The sequence below is a fragment of the Caretta caretta genome, chromosome 6, assembly GCF_965140235.1.
Source record: "Caretta caretta isolate rCarCar2 chromosome 6, rCarCar1.hap1, whole genome shotgun sequence".
NCBI lineage: Eukaryota > Metazoa > Chordata > Testudines > Cheloniidae > Caretta > Caretta caretta.
Genome location: NC_134211.1, coordinates 109,744,563 through 109,769,396, shown reverse-complemented (window position 1 = coordinate 109,769,396; position 24,834 = coordinate 109,744,563). Strand labels below are relative to the sequence as shown.

General features: G+C 43.3%; 1 protein-coding gene across 4 annotated transcripts in view; it reads right to left on the bottom strand.

The window, feature by feature from the left end:
* PPP2R5C (protein phosphatase 2 regulatory subunit B'gamma) overlaps positions 1–24,834 on the bottom strand; it is a 374,584-nt gene that overhangs the window by 99,239 nt on the left and 250,511 nt on the right. For all 4 annotated transcript variants that reach the window (XM_048853964.2, XM_048853965.2, XM_048853963.2 and 1 more), the window contains one exon: positions 1,133–1,332. In XM_048853964.2, coding sequence (XP_048709921.1) covers positions 1,133–1,332 — 200 coding nt within the window. The remainder of the gene's footprint in view (positions 1–1,132; positions 1,333–24,834) is intronic.

Here is a 24,834-nt window from a genome sequence, read left to right as displayed (position 1 = left end):
TTGCTGCTCTTGGCTACTATGGGCTGAGGTATCAGGTACCAAAACTGAGAGCAGGAAGACTGTCTCTTTTGTGCTCTCAGTGCTGCTTCTCTGCTGGCACCCATAAAGCATGGAAGAAAAAACAACTGGACTGGGGGGGGGGGTGGTTTAAGGTAGAGAGGGGAGGGGAGGGGAGGGCTTACTGCAACAAGGAGCCTGGGACAGGGAGCCAGGGGGAGTGATACAGGTCTTTAATTACATGATCATATACAATTTTTTCCATAAGATGCCTGCCTTGGTCAGTGCACAGTATGGATGGTGATCACTGAATGAGTACTTGTGTATACTGGATTCAGTACTTGTGTTATTCTCATTGCACCATGCCTCATCCATTTCATGCTATTCAAACACTACTGTGAAGCCTAGAATATCTGTTGAGTCAATGTGAAGCGATAGAAGCAGCTACAAGCATGGTTGAGAGCTCTCTTTGTTCAGAATGTCACCAGGTTCAGTCATCAATGGGATCTGGTGTCTTTTACTGTCCAATGTTTATCTTCTCAGCTATTTTTGGCTTTTTTACATAAGACTATGAATTTCACCTGTACAACAGCATGGGCTTTCTGCTATTAGTACAGAATTAGTTTTCTCATAGACTTAGTATGTGATTATGTAATTAAAGATTGCTTCATAATGCATACACACCAAGGGATTGAACTGAGGTTGCAAGAAGCCTTAATTCTGGCATTTCTTAATTTCAAATGTTTGATTTCGCAATCTTTATGTTCTTTTAAATAGTTTGTGTGTGTGCAATATGTAGGTTGCGAACACAAGACTGAAGAAATTAAACTGTTCCACAGCAAATTTGTTTTCTGAAATTCCAACATGCTTCTACTTCTGCATGACCATTTCCAACTTAATGAATAACTAGAGGCAGAACCAAGTATTTCCAACAACACTGGCAATATGATTTTGAAAGCTGTCAGTTTTAAAAAAAAGACAACTGATTACAGAGATGTTTTTCACGAAACCTAAAATATTGAAAGCTTCAAAAAAGATCAGGTAAGCTTTACTAAAAGAAATTCATACAGGCAAAGAATTAACTCTGAACTACAAAAAGGGCTTTCAAAATATTTCCAGTTGCTAAATCACTTACCATATGCACTACTTCAGGGTAAATGGGCTCTGTGATCACATTGCGATTATGTGTGATGTACTCTACCATTTCACTTAAAGCAGCTCGCTTTACTTCCTTCCACTTTAGGTCACTCAGTGGATCAGAAACAAAGTCAAAAAGGACACAACATTGTCGCAACTTTTGAATAAAAAGCTTTTCTTGCTCAGCAGGAGGAACATCTGAAAAATGAAAATATTTTGGTTATGAACAGGTCTACAAACTAGTTATTGTAAAGGACTTTGCACTCCTCCCACTTTCTCTTTTTTTTTTTTTAATATATAGAGACTTTGTAATAGTGTTGAAGAATACCAGCAAGCATTCTAAATCTTAACAAATAACCTGCAAAACACAGAGATTATGAAAATTCTTAATCTCACTGGAGTCTTGTTCTCCAGTAACACCCTATGATATAGGAAGCATGAATGGCAAAGCCACTGTGGTTTTGCTCGCATTTGTCATAATTGTTGACTGAGCAGAAAAACACATGCATACTTGATTAAATATTTTTACCACACACAAAATTCCAGAGCTCATCTGACTGAGAGTCATCTACTCCACAGATTGAACATGCTTGATGCATCTTTAGTCTGTGCATTTGACTAAACTTTTGCAGTTTAGGTTGGACATTAGGAAAAACTTCTTAACTGTCAGGGTAGTTAAGCACTGGAATAAACTGCCTAGGGAGGTTGTGCAACCTCCATCATTGGAGATTTTTAAGAGCAGGTTAGACAAACACCTGCCAGGAATGGTCTAGAGATGATGCTCAGTCCTGCCTTGAGTGTAAGGGACTGGACTAGAAGATCTCTTAAGGTCCCTTCTAGTCCTACACTTCTATGATTCTATGAAATATTGTATATTTCTGAAGTTTTAAACTCATGAGGTGTTCTTTTAGTTTGAAAGGAATAGATTTTACACTTACCACTCCAACCTGAGATGTCCCTTTTGTGTGGCAAGTACTACATCCTTAGACAGCGTATATATATATGCATCATATTTAAACAAAAACTGTATTAGTGCTGCATACATTTTCTAAAGAATAATTCACCTTATGAAAGACATAAGACGTTGGAGAAACGGGGCCTGAAACTGTATAGCTCAGGATTTTCATTGAGTGGACAAAAAAAACCACCAATTACACAGTTTGAATATTCAGAAGCTCTTCTTTGTATGTGTAGACACACACTACCAATCATTATAGTTTGACAAAATCCTGGTCCTTGACAAGGTAATACAAATAATAATCTCTCAATTTCCAACTCCTGTGATTTATAGCATGTGCCTTGTCACATCCTTTAAAACATGCAGCAACGAAATCAATAATGCTGACACTGAAAGTGACATTCATTAGAGTTCACATATAATACATAACATTGATAACCATATAGTCTGCACTTTTTTTTTTCCTCGCCCCAACCGACAGCACCTTTCAATATTACTGAACTTCCATATGTCAAGAAAACTTAAATGTTTTGGTCAGTTTACACTCCTCCATCAGGATTTGCAGTTTGAAGACAATGAGATTAGTGCTCCTAAAATAAATTTAGTGCTTTTGAAAATCCCATCTTAAGGTGCCTAAATATGGGTTCAGGAGCCTAAATTTAGGCTCCAATTTTTGAAAATATTGGCCTGTGAGCACAAAAACAATACACATTAACTTCATGAATGTACTGAAAGTCTAAACTTTTCATGATTAACACTAATGCTCTTTTTTCTTTTTTTGGGGGGGGGGGAGGGAGAAAGACTTTATACCCCCAATTCTGAAACAAAAATATATTTTTAGCCCCCCTGATGCCAAACACTTCTGCACATGCTTAGTTTTAAGTATGAATAATCTCACCTAAGTCAATTCAAGTGAGTAAAGTTACATACCTGCTTATGCACTTGCAGGATCATAGCTTTAACTTTCAGTACACATATTTCCAGCCTCATCAATAACAGTATTGTAAAATTCAAATAAAACACCCCACAAGTAGCAGCATTTTAAAATATGGTGTTAATAATTTAGTCCACTGTAGAATTTTAATCTAAAGTTGCAATAACACAAGTTTGCTAATTAGTTTTATAAAGCTTCAACTTGATTCAAATCAGTAATTTTCTAAAAAAAGATCAAATGATTTAAATTGATGATGTAAATTGCTCCATCCTTCTCAACGCACACGAAGAATGACATACTAATGGTATTGATGGCAAACAGAACAATCTTATATGAAGAAGTCACCACGGAAAGATGATGCCTCACTCTTCTAAACTCTATTATACTTTTTTCTATATTTGCTGAAGCTGAGAGAGTCCCAATTATACAGACATATTTTGAGGATTTCTACATATTACTATGTATTCTCCGTTACCCCATTCGTTTGGTCAAATTTGATGCCCATTAGGCTGTATTGTATGAACATAAAATTATCCTTTGTATTTCTTTAGATCAGTGGTCCCCAAACTTTTTATGTTCCGCTCCCCGCCCCCTTACCCATAATGTAATCTGACCGCGCCCCCACCCCAAGACCCGGGACCTCAGCAGGGAGTGGAGCCACAGCTGAGGCCCACAGTCAGGAGCAGGAACCATGGCCAGGGCCTCAGCTGGGGTCAGAACTGAGACCAGAGCTGGGTGGCGGTTCCTCCCCACTCCCCATGGTGGCTGGCCCAGGCCATTGCCAGGAGCTGAGCCATGGTTAGGGCTGGGAGCTGCAGCCGGAAGTGGGACCAGGAGCTGGGTCATGGTCGGTGGCAGGGCTGGGGCTGGAAGTGGGAGTCATGGCCAACCACAAAGCCGGACTCTCTGCTGGGGCTGGAGCAGAGCTGGGGACAGAGCGGGGCGGGGAGGTGCTCCCTCCCTGCCCCCCCATGGAGGCTGGTCCAGGCCCTCCCATGCCCCCTGAATGTTCCTACCCACCCACTTAAAGGGGTACACCCCACAGTTTGCGGACCACTGCTTTAAATTCTATTATTATTTGTATTGATATCGCATCTAAGGGAACAAGGCGTGGATCTAAGCATCGTTGTGCTAGACAATGTAGAACACAAGTAAACAGTAAACAGCCACTGCCCTAAACAATTTGCAATCTAAGTGTGAGACAAAAAACAATAGGTGGATACAGAGGTTATACATGGTTACAGTGAGATAACACGCTTTAGACTTGCAAAAGAATCACTACGCAAAACTCATTAGATATTAGCATCAAAGAGAGGTACAGCAGGTTAACAGAATAGGATAAAGCTGCCTCTGCAAGCACTTCAATAGCTTGCTTTCACTTATACTAATTACCTAAACTTCTCCTCTTTTCCCACAGAATAAAATGCAAGGACTTTTTATCACAAGCAGTAAGAATACCTGTGCTAATATGATCATAGATTGTTTCAGATTTTGCTACCAATTATACATGTATGTACAACAAATACAAGCCAAATAACCTGAGCATTTGACAGCATTTGTGTAATCTGGTTTGATATTTAACACGCTAGGATATTCTCCTTGTAAGTGATTGACAAATCTATCTCGGGACAGCAAACAATATTGCTACTTGGAAATAAAGTCTAAAACATATTTCAAATATGTATTTTGTATTAAATGGCAAGCAATCAATTTCTTTAAACTTGGTATACTGAGTAACTCCAAATACTCGTTCCAAAATAACTATAAGCAACAACAGCCTTAAACAGGAGCACTTCAAAATAAACAGCATACAATAAGCAGCAAAACTCAATTACAGCTTTCATCAGTGTTGCTAGGAGACCACTGATAGCAAAGAACTCTATAACTAGGAAGAAAGTGCTAAATGACAGCTGCTCATGAACAGACCAGTGCCCTTCTTATGACTACATGCAGGATTCCAGCCTAATGTTCACAGCACTTTAAAAGTGTTTAACCTACACATGTAAAAACACAAAATACCAACCTTTTGTGCAATTTAATTTAATAGACAATCACTGCTTTACCCAAGGAGCTGGTATGATCAACAGACACTGCTGGCTAACATGTTCTGATTTCTGACATATGTACATCAGAAGTGGAACACATGTAAACAAGCACACAAAGAAGTTACAATTTCCTTAGAATTAGTCTTTAATTTAATAATTGTTTGTATATTCCTGTGATAGAGTGCTGGGCAAGAACAACTGAGACAGCACTCCGGTCTCAGCAGATCGAATCAAACAATGCAGAATGGAGCTGGTTAAACAGAGCTGTGCCTAATTTGTGGGTGGAGGAGAGCTGGAAGGCTAGTTAACCTATTAGACAAAGGCTACAAATAGGCACAAAAAAAGGATTAGAGCAGGGGTGGGCAAACTACGGCCCGGATTCAGCCCGTCAGGGCTTTGGATCCAGCCCACGGGATTGCCCCCCCACCCCGTGGTGCCGCAGGTCCCATGCCGCTCTCCGAAGCGGCCGGCACCACGTCCCTGCGGCCCGGGGGGGGAGGCTCCATGCACTGCCCTTGCCTCCAGGCATCGCCCCTCGCAGCTCCCATTGGCCGGGAACAGGGAACTGCGGCCAATGGGAGCTTCGGAGGAGGTACCTAGAGGCGCAGCAAGGGCAGCACGTGGAGCCCTGTGCGCCCCCCAGACCCCAGGGGCCATACAGGGACATGGTGCTGGCCGCTTCCCAGAGCGGCACGGCGTGGGGTGAGGACAGGCATGCAGGGAGCCTGCCCTGGCTCTGGTGTGCGCTGCAGCCACCCCGGAGCCGCTTTAGGTAAGTGGCACCGGGCCAGAGCCTGAACCCCTCCTGCACTCCACCCCCCAACTCCCTGCCCTGAGCCTCCTGCCTGCACCTCGCACCTCTCCTGCACCCCAACTCCCTGCCCTGAGCCCCCTGCTGCACCATGCACTCCTATGCACCCCAACCCCGTCCCCTGAGCCCCCGCCATACCCTGCACCCCAACCCCCTGCCTTGAGCTCCCTTCCGCAGTCCGCACCCCTCCTGCTCCTCTGCCCTGAGCCCCTACCGGCACGCACTCTGCACCCCTCCTGTACCCCAACCCCCTTCCCTGAGCCCCCTCATACACCCTACACCCCTCCTCTTCCCCAATCCCTTGCCCTGAGCCCGTTCCTGAACACCGAACCCCCTCCCACACCCCGTCCTGCACCCCAACCCCCTGCCCTGCATACAATTTCCCCACCCAGATGTGGCCCTTGGACCAAAAAGTTTGCCCACCCCTGAATTATGGGAGAGAGCAGAAAGCAGAGGGAGGAGAGAAATTGTTCTTCCCTGCTTGTTGCAGGAGCAGGGGATTTTCTAGGACTGTTAAGAGCAGAACTGTATACATTATGAAGATGTTGGGAACCCACATTGTAAATAAAACTACAGAAGATGTTTGACCAGCACAAGGGTCTCTGAGCAGTTTATAAACAGCAGCAGAGGCAGGAGCCAGAACAGCCCATCACAATTCCAAACTAGCAGTATTTTATTGCTTGTATTTAAAGATTTTGTTTGCACAAACAATATTTCTTGAAGTTGCACTTTCCCAGTTAAATCTGATATTTCACCATTGAATGCCAGGGCTTACAGAGTCTCTGGTTCAGTTCCTAATACTTATGGCTGTTCACAGTGTAGAAATCCATGCAAGGTTACTGCCTAAAACCTTGCCACACTACTTAATTAAGCCCTGCAAAATTCAGAAGTCTAAATATATTTTTTTGACAATGGAAGTAATTGACAAAGCTATATAAACTGATTTATAGTACATTATATCTTAATAGGAAAAATGAAATATCGATATTCTAATGAATATTGCTAATAATCCTGGAAGTAATGGACTGAGCTAAGCAAAGGATCAAGCTTGACCTCCTCTTTGAGGTGGTTTGAATATTTTAGACAGGCCTAGTTCACATAGTGATGAAGCCAGGTTATTTCTCCATATCCCTAGAGACAAAAGTCACTAGTTCCACTTTCCCTTTCCGGCCAGTATGTTCATTGGTACTTAACTGTTAGAAAAAACTGTTAGATGGCTAAGAAGCTGACCTGACAAGGCAGAGACTGTGGTTTTACCATGTCTTTAAGAGAATTAATAGAATCTTCAGAGTATGGGGGCTGACACCTGGAGGAGGCTGTTGGTTTTAAGTTAGACTGACTGATTGACCAGAGTTAAGATGCTCTGTTTATGTGTTAACTATGTACACAATAAAGACTGTCAAGTTACTAGCAATTATTATTAAGACTAGTGGATTACCAGAATATAAAACAACACATGGTATCAGGAGTGAAGGAAATTACAAAAAGACCTGGAAGAAGTTAAAAAAGAAAAAAAACAGGTAAAAGTTGCTAAAAAGTGAAAAACAAGTTTAAATGAAATCAGATGGATCAATTAAGTGTTCCCACATTTCTGAAAATGTCAAGAAATAATGCAGAAAATTGGAAAATGTTTAAATAACAATTTGATTCATTTTTGAGGGTACCAGGATCTACTCATAAGGAAGATGAACAAAAGATTACCATCTTTTTGAATATTGCAGGTACTGAAGCAATTTCATTATATAATTCAATTCGTATTTGAGCTTAATGTTAGAGAATGAACCAACTAGGAGTTTATCTTAAAAAAAAATTTTAAGGAATTCTGTTGACCAAAAAAAGTGAAACATTTGAAAGATTTCAGTTTTACTCAAGAAATCCAGTGGAGGCAGAAACTTCTGAATCCTTTTTAACAGACCTAAAGATAAGAAGTCAGACACGTAATTTCCGCAATCTGAATCAAAGGTAAGAGATCGAATTGTGATAGGAATAAAAGATATCAGTGTAAGAAAAAGGTTATTAGAAGAGCCAGAACTAGATCTGGAATAAGCAGTGAAAAAGGCTTCCCACATATTGAAGTCATACTGGCCAAGGAGGGTTAGGTGGTTGACCACTCTCAGCTGGAGGCTGGAAGACAAATAAATCTTGGTCCAAAGAGATCCAGCCTCCTCAAGTCTTTATTTTTGGGGGTAGCCCTGGGCTGTCCTTGCCTCTCCTTGTGGTTAACCGCCTCAGCCACAAGGGAATTAGGGGCTGGGTGGGAGTATAAATACTCATGCCCCTTCATTGGTACAAAGTACTTGCATTCAGCCCTTTTGGAGATAAGGGCCAGGGAAGAGGCGGTCTGCCACAGGGCATTCGTGATCTTGGAAACCCTTTCATGAAGGGGTAGAGCCACCCTGGCAGGAGCCGAGGACGTCAAAGAGAGAGTCCGAAGGCTCTTCCAATTCCTCTGCCTGAGACCCCATGTTGGAGGTGACCCTCTTCAAAAGTTCCTGATGCGCTTTGGCTATCCTGAGGCTATCACGGGTGAGAGGGCCCTTCTGGTGACGACGAGGACAAAGCTGGAGACGCGGGAACCTCCACGTCCATTGGTGGCTGTCACAGAGTCACTGGGCAATGCTCTGGAACTACTCCATACAAAGCCAGTCAGTACTCTGGGGGAGCATGCCTCCTCTCTCTGAGCATACTGTTTCCAGGGCAAGCAGTTTACACAGCTTCAATCTTCCTGGGTCTGACCTCGGAGCATTCAGCATCCCCTTTTCACACCATGCACTTCCCACAGCAAGTCTGCACAGGTGGGGCTCCTGGGGAATCCAGAGGGCCCTGCACCCCAACTCCGCAGTCAGACGTGAATCTCAGCCAGAGTAAGAAAGAAAGATTTATTCATCGACAGGAACACAGCGTAGAACAGAACTTGCTATTACATACATTAGTGACTTTCAGCCAAGTCCATCTTGGGAATCCCGGGCCAGACACCCTGGATTCCCCCTCTTCCAGTACCCCCACGCAGACTGCCCACCTCCAACCACCTGACCTGCGACACCCCCCTTGATGCTGCTCCTCCTTCTCTTTGTCTCGCTTCTCGGGCAAAAGGTGTTACCTGGTCACATCCCACCTCCTGGGTCTCAAGTTACGTAGGTGCAAATAGCTGGGCAGCCTCACCTGCCCTGAAGGCCTCAGCAAAATCACACACCTGATTCCCACCCTAAATACTGGTGCAGTACAAAGGAAAACTGAGGTACACACAGTATTAGTATAGGACAGTAAGACTCATGTGTAACATAACAAGATGAATAAAACCCCACTTCATCACAGTGGTCCAGCAGCTTCCTCCCCTGGGTCCTCCTAGACCTGTAGGGTCTCACCCCTCTGAAGACTCGAGCACCAGATAGGGATGGAATACCGAGGTCACTAGCCTCTCCGAGGCTCCTGACACCGATCGGGCAGCCTGGGATGGTTGGGTGAACCCCCAAGGGTTCCACGGGTACCGTGGCACCAGCCACTGTGCTTGGGGCCATGGAACCAGTTTCAATGTAGTCGATACCAGTGTCTTTGTAGGTACTGGGACTTGTCCCAAAGTCATGTAACACTGCTTCATGCCGGAGCTATAATCGGAGCAGTTGGTACCGGACGACCAGGAACAGACGGAGCGGTGGCTCTTGTCCAACTGGTGCTGGTCACTGCAACCAATAGGGGAGGGGGATAGCTCAGTGGTTTGAGCATTGGCCTGCTGTACCCAAGGTTGTGAGTTCAATCCTTGAGGCGGCCATTTAGGAATCTGGGGCAAAAATAAGGGACAGTACTTGGTCCTGCTCTGAAGGCAGGGGACTAGACTCGACCTTTCAAAGTCTCTTCCAGTTATATGAGATAGGTAAATCTCCATACTTATTTTTTTTCACCTCGGTCCCTGGAAAAATCATGGAGCAGGTCCTCAAGGAATCAATTCTGAAGCACTTAGAGGAGAAGAAAGTGATCAGGAACAGTCAGTATGGATTCACCAAGAGCAAGTCATGCCTGATTAATCTAATTGCCTTCTATGACAAGGTAACTGACTCTGCGGATGAGGGGAAAGCAGTAGACATGTTATTCCTTGACTTTAGCAAAGCTTTTGATAAGGTATCCCACAGTATTTTTGCCAGCAAGTTAAAGAAGTATGGGCTGGATGAATGGACTATAAGGTGGATAGAAAGCTGGCTAGATCATCAGGCTCAATGGGTAGTGATCAATGGCTCCATGTCTAGTTGGCAGCCGCTATCAAGTGGAGTGCCCCAAGGGTCAGTCCTGGGGCCGGTTTTGTTCAATATCTTCATTAATGATCTGGAGGATGGCGTGGACTGCACCCTCAGCAAGTTTTCAGATGACACTAAACTGGGAGGAGTGGTAGACACGCTGGAGGGTAGGGATAGGATACAGAGGGCCCTAGACAAATTAGAGGATTGGGCCAAAAGAAATCTGATGAGGTTCAACAAGGACAAGTGCAGAGTCCTGCACTTACGACGGAAGAATCCCATGCACCGCTACAGACTTGGGACCGAATGGCTAGGCAGCAGTTCTGCGGAAAAGGACGTAGGGGTGACACTGGACGAGAAGCTGGATATGAGTCAACAGTGTGCCCTTGTTGCCAAGAAGGCGAACGGCATTTTGGGCTGAATAAGTAGGGGCACTGCCAGCAGATCAAGGGACATGATTGTTCCCCTCTATTCGACATTGGTGAGGCCTCATCTGGAGTACTGTGTCCAGTTTTGGACACCACACTACAAGAAGGATGTGGAAAATCTGGAAATCGTCCAGCGGAGGGCAACAAAAATTATTAGGGGACTGGAACACATGACTTATGAGGAGAGGCTGAGGGAACTGGGATTGTTTAGTCTGCGGAAGATGGGGGGGGGATTTAATAGGTGCTTTCAAATACCTGAAAAGGGGCTCCAAAGAGGATGGAGCTAGACTGTTCTCAGTGGTAGCAGATGACAGAACGAGGAGTAATGGTCTCAAGTTGCAGTGGGGGAGGTTTAGGTTGGATATCAGGAAAAACTTTTTCACTAGGAGGGTGGTGAAGCACTGGAATGCGTTACCTAGGGAGGTGATGGAATCTCCTTCCTTTGAGGTTTTTAAGGTCAGGCTTGACAAAGCCCCAGCTGGAATGATTTAGTTGGGGATTGGGTCCTGCTTTGAGCAGGGGGTTGGACTAGATGACCTCCTGAGGTCCCTTCCAACCCCAATATTCTATGATTCTATGATTGTAACCCAAAGCCGACCTGTCCGAGTGAGACGGGTGTCTTGGTCAGGGTCTCGGAGATGAACGGCATTCGGCGGATCTGCATCAGACACCCAGTGATCCATGCCTCACGCTGCTCAATTGGTACCAGGACATCGAATGGGACCAGGAGCCATCATGGGCCGGCTGTTGGGAGGAACCTCCTGAGAAGGGCAATCTCCTCCTAGAAGACGGGCAATGACGGCCCAGATGATCAGTCCCGTAATTGGTCCCAGGCCCTTGGAGATAGTCAGGGCCGGTCCCAGAGTTCTTGCTGGGTGGCATGCGCCTCATAGGATCTGCGCCAATCCACCAGCAAGAAACACCTCAAATGCCTCGATCGGTGCCTCTAGTGCGGAGACTGAAGGGGGCTCCACTGAGCCGGCCTCTCTAGTCCCAAGGCATGATGGCTTCGTGCAGGCAAGCGATGGGGAACAGTGCCATTGAGGTGGAGACACAAAGGTCCTAAAGAGGGTTTTCCCTGAGCCCGGGGTACTGCTGGAGCTGGTGTGGGTGGCACTGAGAGCATCAGGATCTCCTCAGCTGCTTGAAGGGCTTCGGGCATCAACGGCACCTGAAGCTGGCCGTGGTCTGCACCGCTATCTGGAGTTGCGGGCGAAGTATGGGATGAGCTACACTGCTCAACTTGAGCTGGGCCCCGACTTCCCGAAGGGGGCATTGAGCTGCCCAACACAGGTCTTGGCTCACCCCCAGCCCTCTCTTTTCCCTTGCAGGAGGTAGGAGATCATCCCCTCACCTTTTTCAGCTTCATGCCCAGAGTCACGGAGGAGACCGGTGCCAGCTTCGTGGATGGCGCCGGCGGAGCACTGAGCATGGAGGCGACAGTGCTAGGTAAGGAGTTGGACCACTGTTCCAGTGCCAGAATGAGTGCCGACTCCATTAGGAGTGCTTTCAGACAGATATCGCTCTCCTTCTTTGTCCTACATTTGAAGGACTTGCAGATCGGACACTTGTCACTTATGTGCCCCGCGCCTAAGCGCCTTAGGCAGCTGGTATGTGGATCACTGATGGGCACAGGCCATTTACAGCAATCGTACGGCTTAAAGCCTGGGGACAGGGGCAAGTCCCCTCCCCCGGCTGAGTCCCATTCGAGACTAGCGAAGAATTGAGAACTACTACTAAGGGTAACTAAGAAACTATATACAACTATTTTACAGGTTTTCAAAGTTCGCAAGAACAGAGAATGAAACAACGCTAGCTGAAGCAGCAGATGTTCCAGCACCGTCACTGTGGCAAGAAGGAACAGAGGGTGGGGGGAGCCGGCAGTGCCCCTTATATTGCACCATGCAGGCACCATTCCAGAGGGCACCAGAGCGGTCCCCTATGGATACTGCTAAGGGGAACTCTTTTGGCACCAGTGCATGTGACGAGCACACCTAATATGGAATGGACATGAGTAAGCACTCGAAGAAGAATTGAATTATATTGCACAGAAGGAGCTCAGAAAGTAGTTAAATCCTAAAAAATTAAGTCTTTCCTGCTTTTGCACTTAAATTTCATAGTACAGTTTTATTAAAATGAAAAACTACAGCAAAATATAATACTCTTAAGACTTATTTTATGGCTATTAAATTTCAATTTTAAGTGAATAAGCTAATACACAAGCTATCTTAAAAATGTGATTGTTCTTAGGGCAATATTGTTAACACCGTATTTAATTTATTCCTTCAATTAAACAACATTTTTTAAACCTGAACTTTAATCATGTGGTCTATTAAGAATGTATGAAAGAACAACACTTTAGTACACCCCTGTCCTCTGTGATGGTGGTATGTTTGTTACTGATGAAGAGAGGGTGGCGAAGAGACAATAAATGGCATACAGATACCACAGCAAACTAATACCAATTATTATTGAAGTACAGCTAGAAGTTAAAGCTTTTCAGGGTCAGATCCTGACAAAGATAGCTGATGCAAATCTGAGCATGGTGCTTTTCACAGTACTCAAATCACTTGAACTGACCATGTCATTTTAGGAGCAGAACCCAACAGTGACTAGATTAGTAATATTTGAAGGAAAAACATGCAGAAGACACGATTCTGACCCCAAACACACGCGCTAAGATGCTCTTGCTTCCACCTTGCTGATCCTCTCCCATTTCACCAACAGGAAAGTGGTTATCTTTATCTCCAAGACTATCTGATGGCAGTGGTTCCCCACTGCTCCCTAACACAGGAGAGAATATGTGCACAACAATGAGAACACCTTGCTTTGACACCAATATAAAAAAAACAACACTCTCATTTTAAGTGGGCAAACCAAATTAATATATGTGGACCATCACACTGCACTGAACAAAAGAGGCAAGAACATGTACAAAAATGAGGTCACAGAAAATAAGACTTTTTAAATGGCTCATAAAAAGTAACTGCTCCTTCGGCAGATTTAACAAATCTGTGGAGAGCAAAAATATTAGCATTTTAGGGATCCCTGCTGGCAAGCAGAGAATGGATCCTATGCAATTTATTTGTAAGCCAATCCCCAAATTATTAGGAATTAATTATATGGACAACCCCATGTAACTGTGCTTTAGGCTGCCACTCAGAACCCACTGGTCATTCTGTTGAACAGCAGAAGAGATAGTAATACTTTACTGATCAGCTTCCCATCATAGGAGAAATCAGTGATTTGGAGACAGGGTATATTATTAGTGTTACTTGGTTATTTGGCACTACATAGATCAATCCTTGAACAGAATTAGTCACAAACAGCACGTAAGCAACTCCTTCTTTCAGGAATTTCATCCAAAAGACCCAGGTAGCAACTCCGCCTGAAGCATTGACTCTAGGTAGAGAGCAACTTCCCTTTCTGTTTGCCACAGCTCCATCACCAAAAGAACAATTAGAGCACAAAACAATGCAAGCATTTCTTCAAAGAAAGAACAGCGATCACACAGTAAGGAAAAACAAAATACCGGTAAGACTGCGTAACAGCACCACAATCTCCTGCCACAATAGCAGTTTTCTAGACTTGCAGTAATAGTTAAATGCAATAAAATCATGAGAACTGGGAGTCTTGCAATAATGGTGGTATTCTTCTTACCCTCCCACATCCTGGAGAAGATCCAAAATTTATTTTAAAAAATTTCATTATTTTTTAGCCAATCGTGATTTTTTTGGGGCCAGATATGAATTTTGTACACTTGGTTAGCAATATCAAATACAATTTTAAAATCTGAAAATATGCAGTGATCTACAAAGGTTTTAAAAGTAACGGTTTCCCAGGTAACTATGCCCAAGTCAGGTGTTGATGTACATGAGCGAACTAAAGGCAGAGGGCACTGCAGAGAGCACAATACAATGTTTTATCTGGCCAAACTCAGGGTTACAAAGACAGGCACAACTCATTTCAGAATTTTAATTTAGTCAGCAAGCGCCTAAAAAAGCAGAGTATAGAAAAGTTTTTCGTAAAATGCAAAATAAAACATTAAAGAGAAAAACCTAATCTAATAATCAAACAATGCTATGAACAGTATCACTTACAAAGTAAAAACATTTATTTCTCCTGTATTTGCTTTTCCAGAAATTCAGATATTGTACTATTCTTCATTAAACTAAATTCTATTTCTAGGAAACAAATACCAGCTAGTCAATTTGTATCTACTCAATAATTAAGGTAATAGCATTGATACCCCTTCCATTATAAAGTAAGGGCCGATCTACACACAGACTTGCACCAACATAAAAAGGTGTAAAATAAAACGGATTTAATTATTTCACCAATGTACATTTGTATGTAGACCAGACTCGAGCATTTGTAGGAAAAAGAGGACGGGGCTAGGAAAGCAGGGGGGAGACAGTATAAAAATGTAGAGGGGAAACTGAAAATATCTGACTCCACTGATGAAATTAAGTTTTGAAGAGTTACAATGGACAAACATATTAAATGAGTTTCTATTTGATTAAAGAAAAGGAGTACTTGTGGCACCTTAGAGGCTAACCAATTTATCTGAGCATAAGCTTTCGTGAGCTACAGCTCACTTCATCGGATGCATACTGTGCATTCGATGAAGTGAGCTGTAGCTCACAAAAGCTTATGCTCAAATAAATTGGTTAGTCTCTAAGGTGCCACAAGTACTCCTTTTCTTTTTGCGAATACAGACTAACATGGCTGTTACTCTGAAACCTATATGATTAAAGAAACACCACTGCATAGGTAAAAGTTGCCAGCTAAGTAATCTTTTTTGGCTCAAGAGATCAAATTATTATTTTAAAGCGAGTCTACTTTTCAGTGTTCAGTCAACAAAAAATATATTAACTGCTAGATTCGGATAGATTAAAGCATTGGGATAATTTAAGAGAAATGGTGAAAATATAGACTATTATATCTCTATACAATTAAAAGGACAGATATCCATTTTGTCAGTCTAGCAGCCTGAAAGCTCAAAAGAATAGAAATGCTTCTCACTAAATACCCTATGGAATTTGCTGCCTTTGAGACTATTGCTAGTGGAAGCCATCTTCTAAATATATGATGTCATCGTGATTTTGGCAGTATGGGAACTCAAAGAAAGAAGAAAATAAACTTCCATTATACTTCAATAAATAAAATGTGCATATTGTTTAAATATCAGGGGTTTTTTAGGGCTTATACTAGTAATACAGTAGGACAAAAACAATTTGATGGATAGTTTGGGACACTGGTCTAAACAAAGTGAGATACAGATTAACAAAGTGTAAGTCTAGCTACTGTATGGGAACAGCTGTAGTGTTGAAAGATGTGAAGTAACAATAGATAAACTGAATAGGTGTTTAGTGTGATGCCTCCGAAAAGGCAAACAACTGTACTCCAGGATGCACATGTTGAAAACTCTTGTCATCACTGTGGGTACGAGCGTAGCTCTAATATTATGCTTAGTTCTAGTGCTCTCCTTTACAAGAGCCATTGGGAAGACTAACTGTATTCCTTAAATGGACAATTAAAACACAAGAGGGATTTGAGACTAGGATTTGTAAAGAAATGTAAAGGAAATGAAATGTAGTGCTTGTCTACACACAGGGGCAGGAATCGGCAACCTTTGGCACATGGCCCGCCAGAGTAAGCCCCCTGGTAGGCCGGGCCAGTTTGTTTACCTGCTGCATCCGCATGTTTGGCCAATCGCAGCTCCCGCTGGCCACGGTTCGCCGTTCCAGGACAATGGGGGCTGCGGGAAGTGGTGGTCAACACATCCCTTGGCCCACGCTGCTTCCCTCAGCCCCGACTGGCCTGGAGCGGCAAACCGTGGCCAGTGGGAGCTGCAATCGGCCGAACCTGTGGACGCAGTAGGTAAACTGGCGGGCCGCGAGCCAAATGTTGCCGATCCCTGCACTGGGGTAATGTACTGTATGGGGGTGTGATTTCTAAAGCTCGCTAATATGTTGCACATTAAAGATTTTTTTAATGTGTTTTAACATAGCACTACGGCCATGTCTACACTACCAAGTTTTGTCAACAAAAGTGATGTTGACATCCAAACGTTGACACAATAAAAATCGGAATCTCACGTTCACACTTGCTCCCTCTGTTGGCAGATCGCGTCCACAGTGGGGGCACTATCATTGACAATGTGAGCAATGCACTGTGGGTACCTACCCCACAGTCCAGCTCAACATTTTCTGTCGCTAGGTGTTGCAGGAAAGTGGAGCAGATCGCAGTGCATCTTGGGACCTGACTAAATATCCTGTGATGTTGCTTTGTGTCCCAGCATTCCATGGACTTCCGGCTTTCTTTGGTGGCATTTTTGCAACAGCCCTTCTTTGCAAGAAGGGATTGATCCCATGCTGCTCTTCTATGCTCTGTTAACTGTCATGAAGACATGGCGGATGCCAGTGCAGTTAATCATGAAGTTCCTAACTGAAGACTCACAGGTGCCCGACATTCTGCGTGATACGGATAGGGGTGCCCAACATTCTGCATAATATGGATAGGAGCAACTTTAGATTGCTTTTGGCATTCACAGCAGCTGCACAGGGTAGACTGTTGCTTTGGGCTCGGGAAACAAGCACTGAATGGTGGGATTGTATCATCATGCAGTTGTGGGATGAAGAGCAGTGACAGATGCAGAAAGCCACCTTCCTGGAACTGTGTGTGGTGCTCGCCCCAGACCTGCAGCGCAAGAACACAAGAATGACAGTTGCCCTCTCAGTAGAGAAGCGTGTGGCAATTGCTGTGTGGAAGCTGGTGACTCCAGACTGCTACCGGTCGTTCGCGAATTAATTTGAGTGGGAAAGTCGACCATTGGCACTGTGTTAATGCAACTGTGCAGGGCAATAAATCACATCCTGTTACAAAGAACCATGAGTCTGGGAAATGTGCATGAAACAGTGGACAGCTTTGCAGAAATGGGTTTCCCTAACTGTGGAGGGGTAATAGATGGCGCACACATTTGAATTTTGGCGCTAGACTGGCTTGTAACAAAAGGGTTACTGCTCTGTGGTGTTGCAGGCGCTTGTGGTGGATCACCGTGGGCATTTCACTGATATCAACGCGGGAAGGTGCATGATGCACGAATCTTCAGGAACGCCTGCCTGTACAGAAAGCTACAAGCAGGGACTTTCTTTCCAAATCAGAAGATTACAGTGGGGGATACTGAAATGCCCATAGTGATCCTGGGAGACCCGGCATAGCCCTTATAGCCATGGCTATACCTTACGTGGGACACCTGGACAGCAGTAAGGAGCAATTCAACAACAGGCTCAGTAGGTGCCAAATGACAGTTGAATGAGCTTTGGCAGATTAAACGTGCGCTGGCAATACCTTTATAGCAGGTTAGCCCTTAATGAGAATAATATTCCTATGGTCATAGCCACGTGCTGTATGTTGCATAATCTCTGTGAAGCTAAGGGTAAAAGTTTCCTCGGGGATGGAATGATGAGGCAGACTGCTTGGCTTTTGATTTTGAGCAGCCAGATACCAGGACTGTCAGAGGAGCCCAGAAGGGGGCAATTCGAATCCGGAAGGCTTTGACAATGACCACCAGTAATGTATATCTCTGTCAGAGCTGCTTCAATGTTACATTACATGTAGTTTTCCTAGGAGGTAATGATGACATTCTGGGCCTTATATTGCTGTAAGGAAATTATTAAAATGCCTCTGCATGTATTGGTAGTGCCTGCAATCTCAATTTGTAGAAAAAAAATAAAGATGATTTATCATGATAAAACTTTGCTTTTATTGCACAAGAAACAGCACACACAAACATATGCCTGCTGGGAAAGGAGGAACCATGGAAGGGCAGACTTTCCTAACTGTGTGTAGGTCCAGCTATTATTATGAAAGTTGTCCGAGGGGGTGGAATGAAGGGGGAACTGAGAAGTCCTGGAAATGGAAACGAGTTCTCAATGTGCTGCAGGGGAGTGAGAGTATGGATCTGTTCAGTCTGTAACACTATTAAGGACTTCAGCGATCTGCGTTCACTTCTCCATTACTTTAATAATCCACTCAGTTGTGTCCTTAAACTCATTATTCTCTTTTCTGTCCTGCAGTTCAGCTTCCCACCACTCCTTAATGTTCCCTTTTTTCTGCCTTGGAGCACTGCAGTACCTCTTGGAACTTGTCTTCTTTGCTGCGTCTTCAACACTTTCTTATTTAGCAGACACGCTTGGGGTGCTCCTAAAAGCCACACCTGGTGAAGCACAGGGGACAATGCACAGAAGCGGGATTATTAAATTCACACAGAGCATTGTAACATTTCAGTTAAATACACCTTTTGCAACATTGCAATCACTTTCTCACTGACCCTGGCCTGGCTATTTGCAGAGATGTGTGCCTAAGCATGGTGAGTGTTGGTGGCACTCAGACTGAAGGTAAGGAGTGAGCTGAAGGACAATTGGCGGACATATCACTAGCTGTGATAGGTACACAAACCACGTCTGTCTCAGCCAGGTGGGAGCGATCAGTAGGACGTTTACTCTTTCCTTTTTTATTTTCAAAAGGACTTCTAGCAACAGAGGGAATGGGGGAAAAGGTGTATAGAAGGCCCTCATCCCATGGAAGGAGGAGAGTGTCCACTAACGAGTGCTGTCCAACACCTGCCCTGGAGCAGTAACATGGGCATTTCATATTCAGGTAAGTGGCAATTCAGGTAGTTCAGGTAATTGTCAGGGATGCCCATTGGTGAAATATAATGTGGAGTACCGCTGGGTTCATTTCCCACTTGTGGTCTTGAGAAAATTTGTGAATGAAGGCGTCCGCTGTTGTGTTCTGCACTCCCAGTAGGTAGGTTGCTGATATTAGTACATTGTAGGAAATGCACCAATTACATAACTTTAGTGCTTCTTCACAAAGAGAGGATGATCTTGTGCCACGCTGGTGATTTAGGTAATCCATACATGTTATGTTGTCCGTCACGACTTTCGTGTGCATACCTCTGATCACTGAGAGAAAATGAGCGCAGGTGTTTCTCACCGCTCTGAGTTTGAGGAGGTTGATGTTTAGCTCTTGTTGGTACCAAGTACTCCTATGTTGGTGCCATCTTTCCGGAGATGGCATTGTCCATGTCTCTATCTCAAGATGGCAGTACCGCTGCCTTGATTCCTGTGCCCATACGGTCTTTAGGCTCTCTCTTTGACTCTGGAATGTAGTGCCCACACGGTTTCTGGGTACGTTTGGTAGCTATCAGTACTAAGGTAACCAAACATGCCGGGAACCTCCTCTGTTTGGTTAAGGATTCTGCACAGGACGGCTGGTGATTCTCTTTTTCTACTTAGACTTCCACAGGGAGCTCAAAGACGTTTTCTTTGCTTCACCCACACTGGAGGTCAAAGGCTGAGGTGATGTGTCTCATGACGGGGGGAATCAGGCTGTAGAGCCACCTCCATGAGGAGTACTTTTAACCGGAGTTCCCGTTTTTTTTCAAGCCCTTGTCTTCAGCTGCTGGCAGAGAGCACCCTTCTGGGGAATGTGGATTTCCCTGAGGCAACGGACATGGCTGCCCATTACCAGTATGGTTTCCTGCACGAGAGGCACCTTTTAAACCCAAAGATGCCAGGCATGCCCCCTGCTGGGGTGGGAGCAATCCCCAGGGGGGAAAAGCTATCTATTACAATTACTTTTTTAATTAAAAAGAAAGGCGAACAAGAACAAAACCTCATCATCTAACAAAATGTGAAAAAAACCCACAAACTATTAAAGTAACTACTTTAAAAGAGGATCTATAGTATTTGCAAACAGACCACTAAGTACTCCATCTCTAGCCAGGAGCGGTTGAGAAAGAACTGGGGGTGGAATGCTTGCAGAGCACTAATTAGCCTAAAGGCAGAACACACATGTACAGGCCAAAAATGGACACTGCCACTGAAAATCTCCAATCAGAAGCATGGGGACGCATAAAAATCTACAGTGAAGTACCCATAGGGACACTACTTGAAGTAGCAGCAAAACTGCGATTGTGATTGATGCTTACAATTTAACGTGCACACTGTGTCATAGCAAATGGATTAACGTACAGATGGCAACAACTGTGTATAATGCTATGTAAGCTTAAGAGTAATCAGTCAAAATGCACAGCGCCATCCAGAGTCAAATACACAGTGTCTTCTGAGGACCCGATATGTCTGAAGGAATCAGATATGCTAGTTATTCATTGCTGTGGGTAAAATGTGTGCAGTAAGGTTTTTTTCCCCCTAATGCTTCTCACACCCCTCCAGAATACATTCTGTGCCCTCCCAGGTGGGCCCATCCCATCTGAGAACCTCTTCTATATAGCTCTTCTAGATGCTGTACAGTAACTCCCCACTTAACAGCCTCTCACTTAACGTTGCTTCTATCTTACGTCCCTATTCCTTTACAGAACATGCTCCGTTTAAAGTTGTGCAATGCTCTGCTATAATGTTGTTTGGCTGCCTGCTTTGTCCACAGCTCGCAGCCCCCATCAGCTCCCCTACGCCTACCCCCCACACAGCGCCTCCTGCCCCCCAGCACATCCCGCGGATCAGCACCTCCCCATGCTCCCCCTGCCCGCAGCAATCAGATGCTTTACTGTATTCAGGAGGCAGGAGGGAGGAGCGAGGACTCAGCACGCAGGCTCCCCCTCCCTCCCCTGCCTCCTGAACGCCGCAAACCAGCTGACTGCCACAGGCAGGAGGCAGGGGAAGGAGGGGGGAGGAGTGAGGACGTTGCATGTGGAGTAAAGGGGGAGGAGGTCAGGGGGAGGAGGAGGGAGACAAGGAGGGTTAAGGCTGGCTTGCAAATCCTGAGTAATGACGATCCTGACAGCTCCAAAGTGATTAGGGGAGTTGGTATATAAAGAAATTTACCCAGAAAAAAAAAAAGGAAAGCAAAACAACAATCTCTAGATGTGTTTTTTCGACTTCAGAAAGTTCAGAAAGAACAGCAATAGGAGCACCCAGACAATCCACTCTCTTCCACTCTGACTCCACCACCCCAACCAAGCTTCATACTCAGCAATGATGACTGTAGTATTAAATTGCGTGTTTAAAATGGTTTAAAATGTATATAATGCCTTTTGCCTCACAAAAAAAATAAATTCCCTGGAACCTAACCTTCCCTATTTACATTAATTCTTATGGAAAAATTGGATTCGCTTAACATCGTTTCGCTTAAAGTCGTATTTTTCAGGAACATAACTACAACGTTAAGTGAGGAGTTACTGTAAAATAATACAATACATCATTTAATTTAACTATCATAAATAATGTAATAATTGAGTAGCATCATTGGGTCATCAGCAGCAGATGACCCAAAACTCTTCAAATAAATCTTGTTGCAACTGGTCTTGACTCGGAAAGAGAGGACACTATGGATTAGAAACCAAGGATCCTGTTCTACTAAAGAAAATCTATTCAGAAATTGCTTCAAAATGCAGTTCTGAATTACATCACATCCTAATGCAATTGTGTCATTTTAGGTTTAGTATTTATTTTATGAACAAAAAGCAAATTCATAAAAGTCAGCTCAAGTGAAATCACAACTATAGAAAAATACAGATTTGTTGTTTTGATGTCAGATTTATTATATAACCAAACGTTTCCATCATCCCTCTTTGCTGAAATGAACCAGATTTCCTAAATCTTCTCCCTTCTTTTGTTTGATAAGTAACTTTAGTTTTCTCTGGGGATAGTGTGGGGGTATTCATTTGGGGGACAGAGGAGGAGAGACACACACTACACCGGGATTTATAAATCTGTAGGAAGTAGTGTGTTCGAAGGAAGGACTTTGAGACAGTAAAGTTAACTCTTGGTTGAGATGTAAACACAGGTCCTGACTACTACTTAGTCTCTTAAGATCTGAGCCCAACTTACTATTAGTTCCTGCAAAATTCTAGCACCCATTTCAAGGGTCTCAAATAATTTATGGTAAAATTGTTAAGAAATGCCAGTGGGCTTTTGGGGCTTTAATTACTTATGAGGGACAGATTTCTTAGCAACTCTTTCCTTCACTTTCTGATATCAGCCAGCCTCATTCTCTTTCCCTAAATGATTAACTGCCAAGCTGTCTCCTATATGCTCCATAAGAAACCCACTTCCCAATACACTGCACTATCCTTCCTATTGTCAGTTTAAGCAATACCTTCCTCTGATCTACATGGCTGTTGAGTTTGGGGACTCTATGGGATATGAAAAAGGAGAAGAGAAAGAGTCAAGCAGCTCAGCTACCAGAATGTTGTGTCAGTCTTTTGGGGAGGAAAGAGAAATGCTGTTTTAATCAAAGGTAGGTCAGTTCTCTGCTCAGCAGCCAGTGCTGCTAGTGTCAGATGTTAGCAACTATTACTAGCAATTCCCTCCTGTGAAAAAGTCTCATGTTGTTGCATCAAGGAAAAATTTGGCTCAAATACAGTAAAAAGCCAATTATGCATATTTTCAGAACACTACACATTTGCAGAATTCCATTTTCTGTATAATATTTTAGATATTCATACTTAAGACACAGCTGTGCATTCTGTCAGGAGTACAATAAATGCTAAGAATTTTCCATTTAATTCATTTAACAATGCTCTGTAGCGATCAGAGAATGGAAAAAATAAATAAATCAATCTCCCCAACACTTTATCGTATTTCATTTACCTTAAAAAGACAGGAAAAACTTATACCTGAAAAGAGAAAGAAGATGTGGCCTTCTGTCTCAGGTAGAAATTCTAATAAGAGGAACAGAGTCCCAAACGGAAGTGTTTGTTGCTTAGCTGCCAAAAGCAGGTTCAGGTATTGCTAGTAATGCTTTGTACTAAGATAGTGCTACTCATTCACACCCAACCGTTCAACTTTACAAAAAGTTTATAGCTGGTTCGGCTTTATATTAGCTAGGAATCTCTGGTGTAGCCTACTGTTATATTTGGAAGATAGGACATGCTTACAAGTATTTTCCCCCATCCCCATATCTCTCTCCAAATCATAATTTGAAGACACTTTGGTTTACAAAATTTTAAGATATAAGAAATCTAATAGTAAGGCAACAAGAAACATAGCCTACATGGAATTTTCTATTAGCCTTAAGAGCAAAGTAGTAATAGAAGACTGTATGGTTTAAAATACACAGTTTCAACAAGGAGCACTGCATTTAGTATCCTATGGAGAGGACTAGCTACCTATGCTACAGATGAAATCAATTAAGAGCTTTGAAGAGGGTCAGGATGAAAAACATTATCAGAAAATGGAGAAAACTATAGTCTAATCATAAACAAGACAAATTTCACTACCAACAATTGTGAAAAAAGATTTTTCTGACACCTGAATAAATGTCGAAGAATAAACGTCAAAGAATAAACATTCACACTAACAGATTAAAAGTTTCATTCAAGAAAACATATAAGCAATAAGAGGGTTTTTAATTATATAAATAAAGAGAGAATGAGGAAAGATGAGGTTGGACCGTTCTGCAGCATGGATGGGAAGATTAAAGATCCTCTAGGTATGGTCCTAAAACTAAATGAACACTTTGCCTCTGTTTTCAGTAAGTATGCTAATATCGAACATGTGCAGGAAGGCAGGATGGCTGATGAAGTGAATGCACAAAAATGAAAATTACCACATCTGAAGTTGAAGAAAAAACTTAAGAGTTTAATGTTCTTAAATCAGGGGGACTGGATAATTTCTATCCCAGAGTACTGAAAGAAGTGGCACATGAGATTGCTAGCCTGGGGCAAAGATTTCCAATAAATCTACACATTCGGGGTGGTACCATATGATTGAAGAATAGCTAATGTTTTACCTATATTTAACAAAGGGGGAAAAAAGTGATCCAGCCAACTACAGACACATCAATCTGACCTCATTAGCATACAAGGCTTTTGAACAAATTTTCAAAGAAGAATAGTTAAATTCATGGAGGTAAACAGAAAAGGAAATGCAGTGCAACACAGGACTACCAAAGGTAGATTATGCCAGACCAATCTGATGTCCATCTTTGAGGACATAACTTAAATTTTAGATAAGGGAAATTCAGTAGGTCTAATACACTTGGACTTCAAGTAAAGCATCTAACATGGCCCCACATGGGAAACTGTTAGTTAAATTAGAGAAGATCAGGATCAGTACAAGAATTGTAAGGTGCTTAAGGAACTGGCTGAAGAGGAAAAGGCAAGAGGATGAGTTGAAAGGTGAACTATCAGATTGGAGAGAAATTGCTAGTGGAGCTCCTCAAGAATTGATCTTGGGACCACTCTTATTTAATTTTTATTAATAACCTTTGCACAAAAAGTAGGCATGTGCTAAAGAAGTTTGCTAATGAAACAAAGTTGGTAGG